This window comes from Ctenocephalides felis, unplaced genomic scaffold (genome assembly GCF_003426905.1).
Source record: "Ctenocephalides felis isolate EL2017-DRISC unplaced genomic scaffold, ASM342690v1 CF-g0.4_SCAFFOLD_01886, whole genome shotgun sequence".
Taxonomy (NCBI): domain Eukaryota; kingdom Metazoa; phylum Arthropoda; class Insecta; order Siphonaptera; family Pulicidae; genus Ctenocephalides; species Ctenocephalides felis.
The window spans coordinates 219,881-234,027 of record NW_020538040.1 but is presented as its reverse complement, the minus strand read 5'-3'; the positions used below and the strand labels follow the sequence as shown (position 1 = coordinate 234,027).

Genomic DNA, 14,147 nt, shown 5'->3' with positions numbered 1-14,147 from the left:
GCCGTACTCTCAAACTATCAATTTTACAAAAAAAAGGTTTTCTAAGGAATTGTAGGAAATTTTCTCTAGTTTAATTCGTACATAGATACTTTTATCGCAGAATGAGCCAGAAAGGAGATATTTTAAAAAAGCTGTTTTTTGACGCCATTTTTCCAATATGGCGGCAACTTGCCATTCAAATTTGGTGGCAAAGTTGATTTTTGTAAAGAGCACCTCGAAATCTATACAATTACCAATTTTTAGAATTCCCGGAGTACTGTTCCGGCAACAGCCTTTTTTTGCATCAAATGACTCGACTATCTATTTGTCATTTTAAGTTAAGAGGTTAAGGAACGAGGCCATGCACCTCTACTTTATATATTAGATTAACCATCAGGATCTTTGGGTTTACTTCTGGTTTCAACGGCATTTCGGGTGCATCGTCAGAGGGTGCAACCTCAGCTGGTAAATCCTCAACGGATTTATCTATAGGGAATTCACCCTCTTCGTCATTATTATGATAATAGTAACCCTCTTCAGCAGCCTCGTCTGCATCCCAGTAATCTTCATCAACCCCTTCATCACGGCCCCATCTACCAACATCTTTTTGTCTTTTTGATTTACCAACTCCAGATCCATTGGTGACATTGGTATACCCTTTCACCAAATTTTGGTTATTTTGGTCAAAAACATAATTCTGGACATTGTTTTGAACCCCTTGTACTGTGGGATTCTCATTATTTCCTTGCCCGTTCTTATCTTAAAAAAAACAAAAACAAAAGTTAAAAATTGCATTACAATTACGTTTTCTCATAAGTTTTCTTATCAAGTGGAGTGTGACAAGGCTGCCACGTGCATATTTACCATTGCCTGTGAATCCTTGTTTGAGTTTCTAAATTGCTTAGAGCTTTTTCTAGTGGATATCACATCTGGCGTTTTAGAGATTGAGTTGACGTTTGCTGCACAAAAAAATTTAATTTTAGTACCAAAATTTGATTTGTAACTATTATTTTTCTATTTTTACCTGAATAGTCGACTATTTGAGCATGATCTCCTTTCATGCTATTTACTGCAACAGCAACATCTCCGGAATTGTGAGGAAACTCACTGTTGGAGTTGATGGTGGTCTGGTTGGTGTCTTTTATTTGGGAAAATGCTTGAGCGTGGGTGTACTAAAAATACAAATTTTCAAATTAAAAACGAGTACTAGATTCGGATTCTTCTCTTTGAGCCCTTTCATTTGATATGTCACATGCAAAATGGTATTCGAGGTTTGCCTTGAGGCAAGTTGCACATTATTGTTTTAAGTAGTAGCATTATGGTGAGAGAGAAAGAGATAAAAGATGCGTCACTAACGAGCGAGTGAGCGAGAAAACAATACAATTTCACTTTGTTAGCCCTTACAGACTAGTCAATCAAATTCATTTTGGTTTTAATTTAAATTTTAAAATACTATCTGTCTTTGTTTTTTCTAATTAATTTTTAGGAAGTACATTTGTCTAAAAAAATTGTTGGCATTAATTATGAATAGTATTAATTTTTAACTATTATAGTTTAAACAAATATTAGAATCGTATTTTACTCTTCGAGTTCTTTCATTTGATATATCACATGCAAATGTTGTTCTAGGTTTGCCTTGGGGCAAGTTGCTATTGTGTCATTTAATTAACTTGACAAAACGATTCAGAACAACTTGAAACGTCAAAAATCATAGAAGTACCAAATATAAACGTGCTCACCTGTATCAAAGCAATAATTAAACAATATTTCAACATTTTTATAAAATTCAATACATAAATAAATATTGTCTTTTGCAACAAATTAAAAATTTGTTCAAGCATTCTTTTCGTATTTATATCAATATTATGTTTTATCAATTTTTATGCAAATTTTTAATGAGTCATGAAATAATAAAATATAAGTTTTTTTTTAATATTTGCTTGAGTAATATTGATAAGATTAATTGTTTATATAAAAACCGAAAAGTTGTTTAAACAGATTTTAATTTGTTGTAATAGAAAATATTAATAACATATTGATTATAATTTATTTAAAAAATGTTGAAATATTGTATATTTATTGCTTTCTTACATGTGAGTACGTGTTATATATACTTTTTCTATATTTGTTGTTAATTTTAGTTTAAGAACCAAACTCTTTCGGCTAGATATAAAGGAGTGTAAAACCATATTTTCACTTGAAATTAACGTTATTTCTTCAATTAATTTCAGAATATTTTGAAATTTGAAAAAAAAAGAAATTTTGAATATGAATTTGAAATTAAAGTTCGAAATTTAAAAAAATACGATTTTTTCCAAAAAGTTCTATTTTTTTCAAAAATTAGAAAAAAACGATTTTTTCCAATTTTCAACGCAATTCCAAACATCTAAATTAAATTCAAAACTTACAAAAAATCAAAATAGCAACAAAAATATTTTTTTGGAAACTTTCAGAACTTTCAAAAGAATTCAAATTTTCAAAACAAAATTAAAAAAACGATTTTGTTCAAGAATTTATAATAATTTCATCATTTTGAAAAATCACAAAACCTCAAAAAGAATAATTTTCGAAATTTTACAGATTTTTTAAATAATCGCCAATTTTTGAAAGAATTTAATAAGTATTGAATTTTTTTCAAAATCTGCACATTTTCACAAATTAAAAAAATTGATTTTATTAAGCACTACATTTATAAAAATTTAAAACGATTCAAACAAATTCAAAATGTCAAAAACAACTCAAGCTTTTGAATTTTTTTAAAACTTTCAAAAGAATTCTAAATTTTGAGAGATTTCAAAACATCACAAAACTTTAAAGAAAATTTAGAATTAAAAAAAAACAAATTTTCAGAATTTCTCAGAATTTTCCAAAATTTTCAAGTAAATCCAAAATTTTAAAATATTTTAAAAATATTAAATTTAAAATAAGATCGATTTTTCTTAAATTTCAAAATACTTTAAAATTTTACAAAGAACGAATATTCTCAAAAATTTGGAAATATCAAATATTTATCAAAATTGAAACAATAATAATTTAAAATTACGGTATTTTGAATAAATTTAAATCAAAATTTCAAACATTTTAAAAAATCGCAAAACTTTCAAAAAATTCAGAAAGAAAAAATATCAAATTATCCAAATTTTTCAAAATCTTTTAAAAAAAACTCCACTCTAAATTTTGAAAAACTTTAACAAATATTAGATTTGGTATTTTCGAGGAATAAAATCAGATTTTATTTACAAGGCTCCAAATTTTCAAAAAATTAAATCGTTTTGATTCAAGAATTCCAAAATAAAAATTGCATTTCATATTTAAAACTTACAAAATTTCTTAAAAAATTTGCGAATTTTCATAAAAAATTGAATTTTTGGAACTTTTTAGGATTTTCAAAATAAGTTTCAAATTTTAAAAATAGTTTGAGAAAAATTCTTAAATATTAGTTCGTTAGAATGCGCTCGTGGTTCAATTTAATAAATTAACAAAATAACAAATAATAATTATTGAATTAAATATAAATATAAATATAAATTAAATATAAATATTTAATTTAATTTATAATCTTCATTTGGAAATTTTTATGTGTTTTAAAAATTCTGAACAGTTACAAAAAATCCATTTTTTATGGAATTTTGTTTTTTTTAGAGGTCTTGTAAATTTGTAAAAGTTAAATGTTAGATGTTAAGAAATTCTTAAGAAGAATCGACTTTTTTATATCTTATTTCTCAAAAATTTAATTACGGTGCGGAAAGTTCTAACAATTTTCCTTAAGGCACGTTGCCATATACAATTATATATAAAACAATTATATACATAAAAATGCACAAAATAAATAGCAGTAATAATTATAGAAGTTAAATAGCAGTAATAATTAAAATGAAATAAAACATGGTACATTTTTTAAATAATATATCTTATATAATTTTTACACATTATGAGAATATCTACATAGTAGATGTACATCATATAAATAAATCGATATACCACTAGTTCAATATCATAACTAGCAAACTGATGTTTGTTTTCCATTTATTATTAAGCTTTTGTCCTTTTCGACATCAAATGGCTTTCCAGTGAATCTTGAAGCATCTACAAAAATAGCACAAACGAGAAGTTTCGTACAATTTGGAAATAATGACAGAATTGCAGGATCCGTCGATAATGGTAAATATATACGTGGCAGCCTTGCCGCACTCCACCAAACTTCTTTTTGTTGGCTCTGGTGTCAGTTTTTAATTTTTTTTTAAGGGATTTATGGCAATGTGGAAGGAATCGAAGGCAATCCGATCTTTCAAGGACACCAGAACAATGGTCAAGTGGTAGCTTCGTCGACAAATCACCAAAATTTGATGCTCGGAAATGAAGATATGGTCATCCAGAGCGATATGGAACATATGAATTCACATGATCAAATTGGTGGTGACTATTTGTACTGGGAATGATTTTATTGATAGAATAACAAATTGTCAATTAATATTGATGCATTGTATTATGGTTAAGTTCTTGCAAATATTTTAATGGGAATATAAATTATATTCAACAACTTAAATAAATAAATTAATAAACATCTACAAAAGGTTTATTTATACCAAGTTATTCAAATCCGATGTCTATGCGTTTCCGGACTTTCTGATCATTTAGGAGTGCTCACAAAAATATGAACAATGTACGTCGATTCCCTTGCCATACATTGTGTTATTATACATGAAAGTTTCTGAACATTTTGGCTCAGAAAAAATGGATGTGTGTGTCTTTTGTGTGTCCGTAATATAGAAAGATGTTTTGACTCTACTGACGAGCAAAAGGAACTCTACTGACGTGAAAAAGGACTCTACTGACGAGCAAAAGGGACTCTGACGGGAAAATGAACCCTGATTAGAAAGAACTTTGATGAGAGAAAGGACTCTTCTAAATATAATTAACTTCCCGTAGGGCAAGTTATAGTAATCGCAAAAAAATCGAAAATGAAAATTTTTATATATCTTTACGTTTCAGAGGTTTCTGAACATTTTGGCATACCTTAGAAAAAATGGATGTATGTGTGTGTGTGTGTGTGTGTGTGTGTGTGTGCGTGTATGTATGTGTGTGCGGATACAAATTTTCGTCGACGATTTCGGGAAAACGGATCAACCGATTTGAATAATTCAAAAAACATTCGATTCGTATTGATAAGGAGACGTGCTGATTAGTTTTTGGCGAAGGCAGGTCTAGCCGTTCCGAAGATACGGGGCAAAAAGTGCTGAAAACGGTAACTCAGTTTTTGAGAGAACGGAGCGTCCGATTTGAATAATTCAAAAAACATTTCACTTGTATTGACAAGATGAATAATCGATAAAATTTTCATGAAGGTAGGTCTAGCGGTTTCGGAGATATGGAGGAAAAAGTAAAAAAATGAGCTATTTGGCGGTCAAAAATGATCATTAGACATATGCTCATCAAATTATCAGATATTTTATAGAGATTTTAACAATAAGTATAAATTTTGTTTATTTTCCTATGGGTTCCGTACTAATGCTTATGCGTTAGACAGCGACGCGGCGCTTACGCGCTTTATATTTTATCCCTATGCAGTTAAAGCAGTACGATTGCTTTGAAAAGAAAGTTCAGATCTTCCACAATATGTCAAAATAAAAAAAAATTTTTTTTCAAAAAAAAAAAACAAAAAAAAAGTAATTTTTTGTCCAATTTATAGTTTCTCAAAAATCTTATTTTTTCAAAGTAATTTTTTTTTCAAAAGTGTTAATCGTTTTTAAAAAAATAATAATTTTTGGTACGGGAAGTTCCAGCAATTTGCCTTAAGGCACGATGCCTTAATTGCCTTAAGACAGAATTCCACTTACAGCTAGTTTTGTTATGAAAAATGGACATTTCTATTATGAAAAAAGGACCTTTCTATTATGAAAAAAAAACTTTACTATTTTGGAAAAAGGACTTTGCTATTATTAAAACGGTACTTTACTATTATGTAAAAGGGACTCTACTATCACGAAAAAAGGACTTTATTATATTGAACAATAGACTATACTACCATGATAAAAGGACTCTATTGATAAGAAAAATCATAGTAGAATGTGATTTTAGAGAGTAAGTTATTCTTAATAAGAAAGGACTCTACTGACAAGAAAAAGGGCTTTATTGACCAACAAAGGGACTCTATTAACGAGCTAAAGGACTCTATTGACGAGCAAAGGGAATCTACTCGTAGGCAAAAGGACTCTATTGACAATGTAAATTTCATTGTAATTTCAGATTGTAATTTTAGAAAGAAAGATATAAATAAGAAGGACTCTACTGACGAGCCAAGGAATTCTGACGAAAAAAAGGGCTCTGACAAGAAAAAAGAGTCAACTATCATGAAAAAATGACTTTACTATCATGAAGATAAGGACTCTACTGCCAAGCTAAACCATAGTAGATTTTTAATAACAAAGGACTATACTGACATGCAAAGGTCTGTACTGACGAGCAAAAGGACTCTACTGACAGGCAAAACCATAGTAGATGGTGACCTTTCGAGATATTTTTAATAAAAAAAGACTCTACTGACAAGCAAAGGGACTCTACTGACAAGCAAAGGGACTCTACTGACAAGCAAAGGGACTCTACTGACAGACGAAAAAACTCTACTGCATGAAATCAAAGAGAATACTTTTAACAAAAAGCGCTCTACTGGCAAACAAGAGGACTCTACTGACCAGCAAATGAAGTCTACTGACAAACAAAATCATAGGATAGTGATTTTAGAGAGAGAAATCCTTTTAATAAAAAAAGGACTCTACTGACAGACAAAGGGACTCTACTGCAGATTATGAAATTAAAAATAATATTTTTAATTAAAAGGACTCTATTGTTAAACAAAGGGACTCTACTGACAAGCATATCGAATTCAGAATTAAAATTATGTTTTAGATTATTTTTTGTTCAATTTGTTCGTCTTTAGAACACTAAGAAACTTTTAATCCTGGTCGTCAGTAGAGTTTCCAAATTTTATTTTCAAATCTAGATTCATGTTGCTCTTGAATAGAGTCCTTTTATTCTTCACACAATTTAAATAAAAGATCGATTCAATAAATATCGATATTAACCATTTAGTTTCGAAACTGTTTCCCTCAGAAATGACACAAAAATATCCTAAGATTATTTCTAGTTATTGCCGACTCATATCAAGCGTCAAAACGTATAAACAAAGAATTCTATATAAATATAATATATATATATATATATATATATATATACATATACGGATTTATTTCCGTACTCAATTAAAACGTAACCGGATCGTTTTCCGAAACGTCTGTGCCCATCTTAATTTATTAGCCCCCCCTTTAATTCATTCTGTTGATATTGGAAACGACGCCAATGGGGCGAAAAAATACCCATATACGCATTTATATTTTGTTTTTTTTTTTTCGTTTAATTTTTTTTTTGTTTTAAATCAAAAGGGTGGAACATGTGTAACGTTTCGATTTTAATTTAAATTCAAATTACTAGGGGACAAAAAATTAAGGGAAATTCAAGGGGAAGTACAAGGATAAAGTGTTTATTTTATTTTAGTCTTTAACTAAATATTAATTATATGTGAAGCATTTTTAGGTTCTAGAATAAGAAGTTCATAGTCGGTAAATCCGATTTACTAGTATTGTGTTTTGAAGTCATTCTGAATCGTTTGGCACTAAAAGTTTGACTTAAAATACAGGTATATGTGTGACAAATATTTCATTTTTGTCGGCGTTTTCTCAAAAACGGCTAAACCGATTTTTTAGACTTTAGACTTTAAAATTAAAAGAGAGAACTCTACTGACAAACAAAACTCGATATAGGCTTCAGAGTAAAAAAACGAACTCTACTAACGAGATACCTGAATTTAGATTTCGAAATTAAGAAAGAGAACTCTACTAACGGGCAAACTGAATTTGAACTTTGAATCTAAAAAAGGACTCAACTGACGAGAAAACTGAATTTAGTCTTGAAAAATAAAAGAAAGGACTCTACTGACGAGCAAACTGAATTTAGACTTGGAAATTTAAAAAGGACTCTACTGACGAGCAAAATGTATTTAGACCTTCAAATTTTAAAAAAGGACTCTACTGACGAGCAAACTGAATTTAGACTTGGAAATTTAAAAAAGGACTCTACTGACGAGCAAACTGTATTTAGCCTTGGAAATTAATAAAAATGACTCTACTGACGAGCAAACTGTATTTAGACTTTAAAATTAAAAGAAAGGACTCTATTGATAAAAAAAACTCGATTTAGGCTTCAGAGTAAAGAAACGAACTTTACTAACGAGAATTCCGAATTTAGATTTCGAAATTAAGAAAAAAAACTCTACTGACGAGCAAACTGAATTCAGACTTAAAAAGTAATAAGAACTCTACTGACGAGCTTTAAAACAAAATTTTAATCTACTGACGAGCTGTAAAGTTCTAAAGGACTCCCAAAAGACTAAAAAAGACTTCAAATTTTAATAAAAAATCTACTGACAAGCTTTAAAATTCTAAAAAAAAAAACTCTAATGACAAAAACAGCGTCAGTAGAGTCCTTTTCTAACAAGCAAACTTAATTTAGACTGTAAAATTAACATAAAAGGACTCTACTGACAAGCAAACGGAATTTAGACTTTAAAATCTAAAAAAGGACTCTACTGACGAGCAAACTGAATTTGGACTTTAAAATTTAAAAAAGGACTCTACTGACAAGCGAACTGAATTTAGACTTTAAAACTAGATATAGACCTCTACTGACAAGCAAACTGAATTTAGACTTAAAAGGTAAAAAAGGACTCTATTGACGAGCTGTAAATTTTTAAAGTACTTTCAAAAGACTAAAAGAGATTTAAAACTTAAATAAAAAATTTACCAACGATATTTAAAATTCTAAAATAAACTGACAAAAATAGCGTCAGTAGATAATTTTTAGAAGGACTCTACTGACAAGCAAACTAAATTTAGACTGTAAAATTAACATAAAAGGACTCTACTGACGAGCAAACTGAATTTGAACTTCAAAACTAAAATAAGGACTTTACTAACAAGCAAACTGAACTTAGACTTAAAAATCCAAAAAAGTACTTTACTAAAAAAAACTAACATCATCTTAGACAATCGTTTCAGAAAATTTAAATCCTTCTTACTTCCATTTTATTTCCCGAACATTTTTTATTCCATAACTCCTTTTTAAACACAAATTAATACAAAATCCTTTAACATTTCAATCAATTATAAATTCCAATTAACGATAAAGAAATAAAAATCGAATTTTGGAAAATAAAAAAAATCGTAAGGTCCCACCGAGACTTGAACTCGGATCGCTGGATTCAGAGTCCAGAGTGCTGACCATTACACCATGGGACCGATCGCTACAGTATGGAAAGCGTCGCGCTAATATACGGCGAACAGATAGGGGATGAAATGTAAGGGATGGTTGTAGTTCGAAGGATCGATATTGCTGAATGATAATAATAATGATAGTTAGTAGATTAAATGTAAAGTAGCAGTAAAGTAAATGAATTTAATGATGTATTTAGGAATTTTGTAAAAATTTGCAAAATATATTTTTGTTCTGCATTATTTTGTAATATGGTTTGGATATATACATACATTGTTGGACACCGCGTTGATGAACAGAAAAGGGGTGTTGGCGCCGCTATATGCAAATCGGTGTTGTTGCTCTGGACCTTCCGACTTTCCTGAAAAACTCACTTGCTGAAAATACTTGAAATTGATAAATGAAAGACTATTTCAAAAACTTCACTTTATTTCACTTTAAGTACAAGGAACTCGGAGGTATTGGAAGAGAAGTGTTTGCCCGGCGACCGACAGATTAAGACTGATTTATTTCATAATTATTAAAACTAAAATCCTTTGAAACGTAGTGGGGATTTGTCTCGAATGTTCTATACAACGAAAAGGACAAAGTAATGAATTTAGCTGATTAAACAAAATGTTATTCATGCGAACTTGGTGAGAATTGTTAACTAGGCGGAATGTCGATAATAAGATCTTCCTGAGATTTGTCGACGTAGATTTATGATTTCGTGAGAGAATGTGTAATGTCAGCTACTACACAATAGTCTGAGAAAAGTTAATATGAACCGTTAATATCAGCTAAAGCTCAAGGGTTCTAAGATTTCAGTCTGGACTTGTTAGGAATCTAATATTATGACAGTGGTTAGGAACTTGTAATATCAGGGGTGTACAACACCTCCCTCGCCAATGTAGCGACTCCCGGCGCTACCGTAAAAAAAACTGACACCAAAAAGAAAAAAAAATATTATTCAATTCAAGAAAAATAAATAGCAAAAATCGCAACAATTCATTAGATTTGACTAAAAAAGTATTAAATATCACGAAAAGGAAAAAAAAAAATTTTCAATCCCCAATACGTTTGAACAGTAATCTTGGATATTCTTAAATTAGCTTTTAGATTTAAATTGAAAAAAAAAAATGTGGAAGTTCAATTTCTTTAACTAATAATTCTATAAAATTATAAATTTATTCAAGATATTTTCTAAATTTACCTAAAACTTGAGATAATTACTCATTAAACATTAACTAAATCATTAACTTTTGCTATAAAATCTAAATTAATACTTGAATTTGTTTAGGTAAATTTAAAATTACAATTATTATTTAATTCAAGGAATCATTATCAAAATTATGTTCACTATTTGCATACTACATTAAAAAAAATCAATAAAATCAATTGATAATCAATAATCAATAATCAATAATTAATATTCAATAATCAATAGTCAATAATTAATAATTAATAATCAATATTCAATCAATCAATAATCGATAACTAATAATCAATAAGTCAACAATGGATTTTTTTGAAATCAATAATTAATGATTGATTATCAATAATCTATTATGCTATATTAATAATCATAAATCAACTATTTAAAATTAATAAGAATGAAATAAATTTAAAATTAAAATTGATAATGATTGAACGTTAGAACATCTGTATTCATTTTCACCAAATAATATGTTGGCAGTAAAACACCGCTGTCACAACGACCAAATAATATTGAAAAGAAAAAAAAATGAAAAAAATTGGTAATGATTGAACATTAGAACGTCTGTATCATTTGTCTCACAAACTCTGTATGCATCTTTAAATAAAGGCATTGACTTTTTGGATTTGCTTGCATAAGGGTTTTTGTCCGTTAATAATTCTAAATCGTCGTTTTTAATTCTTCCGTATTTTGCGTTATTGTCATAGGATTCCTTTGCGTTGGTTTGTTGATAACGATGTTTGTTTGTAGTTGTGATTACCTCTGGTTCATCAACTTTTTTGATTGTTTTCTTTGTTTGTAATTCTGAACGTTTGTTTGTAAAATCTGTGTATGAGTGCATTTTGTGCGTTTGTGAAATTTGTGGGTCGTTTAAAATTTTGTCTTTCTGTTCTTTTTCGTTATTTGATGTTAAAATTGAAGCATTTTGTCATGCGTTCTTTGAATTCGTCTTTGTCTTTTACTTGCTGTTTGTCGTCTTGGATCTTGTTCTTTGATTGATTTTGTGCAAAAATTTTGTTTTCAATTTGTAACGAAACATTTTCATTTTTGAAATTTAATTCCTTTTGGTCGGTTTTATTTATTAAAAAAGAATTGCAAATTTGTGATTGATCTTTGATTGATTTTGTGCAAAAATTTTTGTTTTCAATTTGTAATGAAACATTTTCATTTTTGAAATTTAATTCCTTTTGGTCGGTTTTATTTATTAAAAAAGAATTGCAAATTTGTGATTGTAATTCACGTACTGTAACAGTATCGTTGTCTGATGTTGTTGAAGGTTTTGAGTCTTGGGTTTGGGAATTTGTGGTTCGTCACAGTTTGACTTACTCTTAGTATGTGTGTTGGAGGTTTTTGTTGCATTTTCTGAATGTGTGTACGAATAGTTACATTTTGTCTGTGTTCGTTGGTAGGAGTAATAAAAGTTTTTGATGCGTTATAATAGTTTCGATTTGTATTGAAATTTCTTCGATTGGGATTTTTACAATCATAAATTAAATGTCCCGGTTTTTTACAATAATTACAAAATGTTTGATTATCATTATTTGAATTAGCGATATTCCTTTTATTTAAGAAACATTGCGAAGCAATATGCCCACGTTTTTTACAATTGTGACATGTTATATTATTATTTTGATCATTTCTAATATTTGATGGATTTTGACAAGCTTCTTCTCGCAAAGCGAAGTCAATAGCATCTTTGATATCAGAAAATCGGCAACATTTGACTAAAGTTCTTAGAGGTTCTGTTAAGCCATTTTCAAAAACTTTTATACCTACTTGTTCGAATGTATTTGTGTTGTTGTTGCATAGTCATGTCCTACTCTAATTATGTTCGAATAATGAATTTGTCGTAATATTTCGTCAATTCTGTCTCCAAAACTTTTTACTGTTTCTTTGTATTTTCGTTTTAAATTGTTTAATTCAATTATTAAACTAGCAATTGGTCGTTTAGCAACATATTCTTTAATCAAATAACATTTTAAATCTTCCCACTTATCAAAATTAATAAATTGGATTTTTGCAACAATTTGTGGGTCTAATTTCAATTTTATTACTGTAAGCAATTTTTCCGCTTCTGATGGACTCAAATCCACCGACAATGCATCAAAAGCAGTAATGAATGAAGGAAGATTTGAAGGTTCCCCATTGAAATTCGGGATTAAAGCAATGGCGGTGGCGGTTGAATATTTAATTTTCTTTCGCGTGAAATATCAGTTGGTTCATTCATTTTTTTGAAAAGATGTGAAAAACTATTAAAACAGAAGCGCAAAAATTTACAAAAATATTAAAAATAAGCTTACTGACAATGAGTTGTAATCCTTTTTCAATTGAATATCCTTTGGTTCACTTAAATTGCACAATATGCACTTAAACTTTTATAACACTTGAACAATAATTTTGTATCACTTTTTGTTTACACTTGATTTGAATTTTCACTTTTGATTTTTCACTTAAAAATAATATTTGAACTTATCTATTCTTGTTTCTTGATATGAAAATCTCCTTTTCTCCTGGTCTCTCGTTGAAAAATTCTTGTTTTTGATTCTTGATTTCTTGTTTCTCCTTGATACGATCCATGGAAATTTTACTTCGGGTCTTGATTTATTTATCACTTCGGGTCTTGATTTATTTTATCACCCTGGGTCTTGATTTATTTTTACTTCGGGTCTTGATTCATTTTATTACATCGGGTCTTGATTTATTTATTACTTCGGGTCTTGAATTATTTTATTACTTCGGGTCTTGAATTATTTATTACTTCGGGTCTTGAATTATTTTATACTTCGGGTCTTGAATTATATTTTTACTTCGGGTCTTGAATTATTTTATACTTCGGGTCTGGATTATTCAATATTTGAGGTCTTCGGTTTCTGATCATCAACTAAGTCCACTTTTGGTAAGGCTATCCTCGGAGGCAAAGTTTTCCAAATCACGATGTACTGCCAATTTTAAAGTAGCACCCTTATATTTTTTTGTCACTCTTGGCAGTTATTTTCAAACGCCGTTCTTTCAAGCTCACAAAAAAAATTTTGAATGTTACTTCATCAGTCAAACACCGCTGTCACCAAATAATATGTTGGGAGTCAAACACGCGTCACCAAATAATATGTTGGCAGTCGAACACCGCTGTCACCAAATAATATGTTGGACACCGCGTTGATGAACAGAAAGGGGGTTGGCGCCGCTATATGCAAATCGGTGTTGTTGCTCTGGACCTTCCGACTTTCCTGAAAACTCACTTGCTGAAAATACTTGAAATTGATAAATGAAAAGACTATTTCAAAAACTTCACTTTATTTCACTTTAAGTACAAGGAACTCGGAGGTATTGGAAGAGAAGTGTTTGCCCGGCGACCGACAGATTAAGACTGATTTATTTCATAATTATTAAAACTAAAATCCTTTGAAACGTAGTGGGGATTTGTCTCGAATGTTCTATACAACGAAAAGGACAAAGTAATGAATTTAGCTGATTAACAAAATGTTATTCATGCGAACTTGGTGAGAATTGTTAACTAGGCGGAATGTCGATAATAAGATCTTCCTGAGATTTGTCGACGTAGATTTATGATTTCGTGAGAGAGAATGTGTAATGTCAGCTACTACACAATAGTCTGAGAAAAGTTAATATGAACCGTTAATATCAGCTA

The 14,147-nt window shown here is 29.5% G+C and overlaps 1 protein-coding gene and 1 non-coding gene across 2 annotated transcripts; one reads left to right on the top strand and one right to left on the bottom strand.

The window, feature by feature from the left end:
* Positions 1 to 2,023: 2,023 nt before the first annotated feature.
* LOC113378267 lies at positions 2,024 to 4,418 on the top strand. Its single transcript, XM_026618795.1, has 3 exons — positions 2,024 to 2,072; positions 4,017 to 4,140; positions 4,225 to 4,418. The coding sequence occupies exons 1-3, from the start codon at positions 2,037 to 2,039 to the stop codon at positions 4,416 to 4,418; spliced, it is 354 nt and encodes a 117-aa protein (XP_026474580.1). The 5' UTR covers positions 2,024 to 2,036.
* A 4,839-nt stretch (positions 4,419 to 9,257) lies between these two features.
* On the bottom strand, positions 9,258 to 9,329 carry Trnaq-cug. The gene has a single exon. It is a non-coding gene; the product is annotated as a tRNA-Gln (tRNA).
* Positions 9,330 to 14,147: the final 4,818 nt, after the last annotated feature.

What these genes read in the sequence shown, in the direction of transcription:
- LOC113378267 (XM_026618795.1), top strand. Translation starts at nt 2,037, where the DNA reads ATGTTGAAATATTGTATATTTATTGCTTTCTTACAT. An exon ending in TATTTATTGCTTTCTTACAT is followed by an intron (nt 2,073 to 4,016) that starts GTGAGTACGTGT and finishes TTTATTATTAAG; the next exon opens with CTTTTGTCCTTTTCGACATC. An exon ending in TGCAGGATCCGTCGATAATG is followed by an intron (nt 4,141 to 4,224) that starts GTAAATATATAC and finishes TTTTTTTTTAAG; the next exon opens with GGATTTATGGCAATGTGGAA.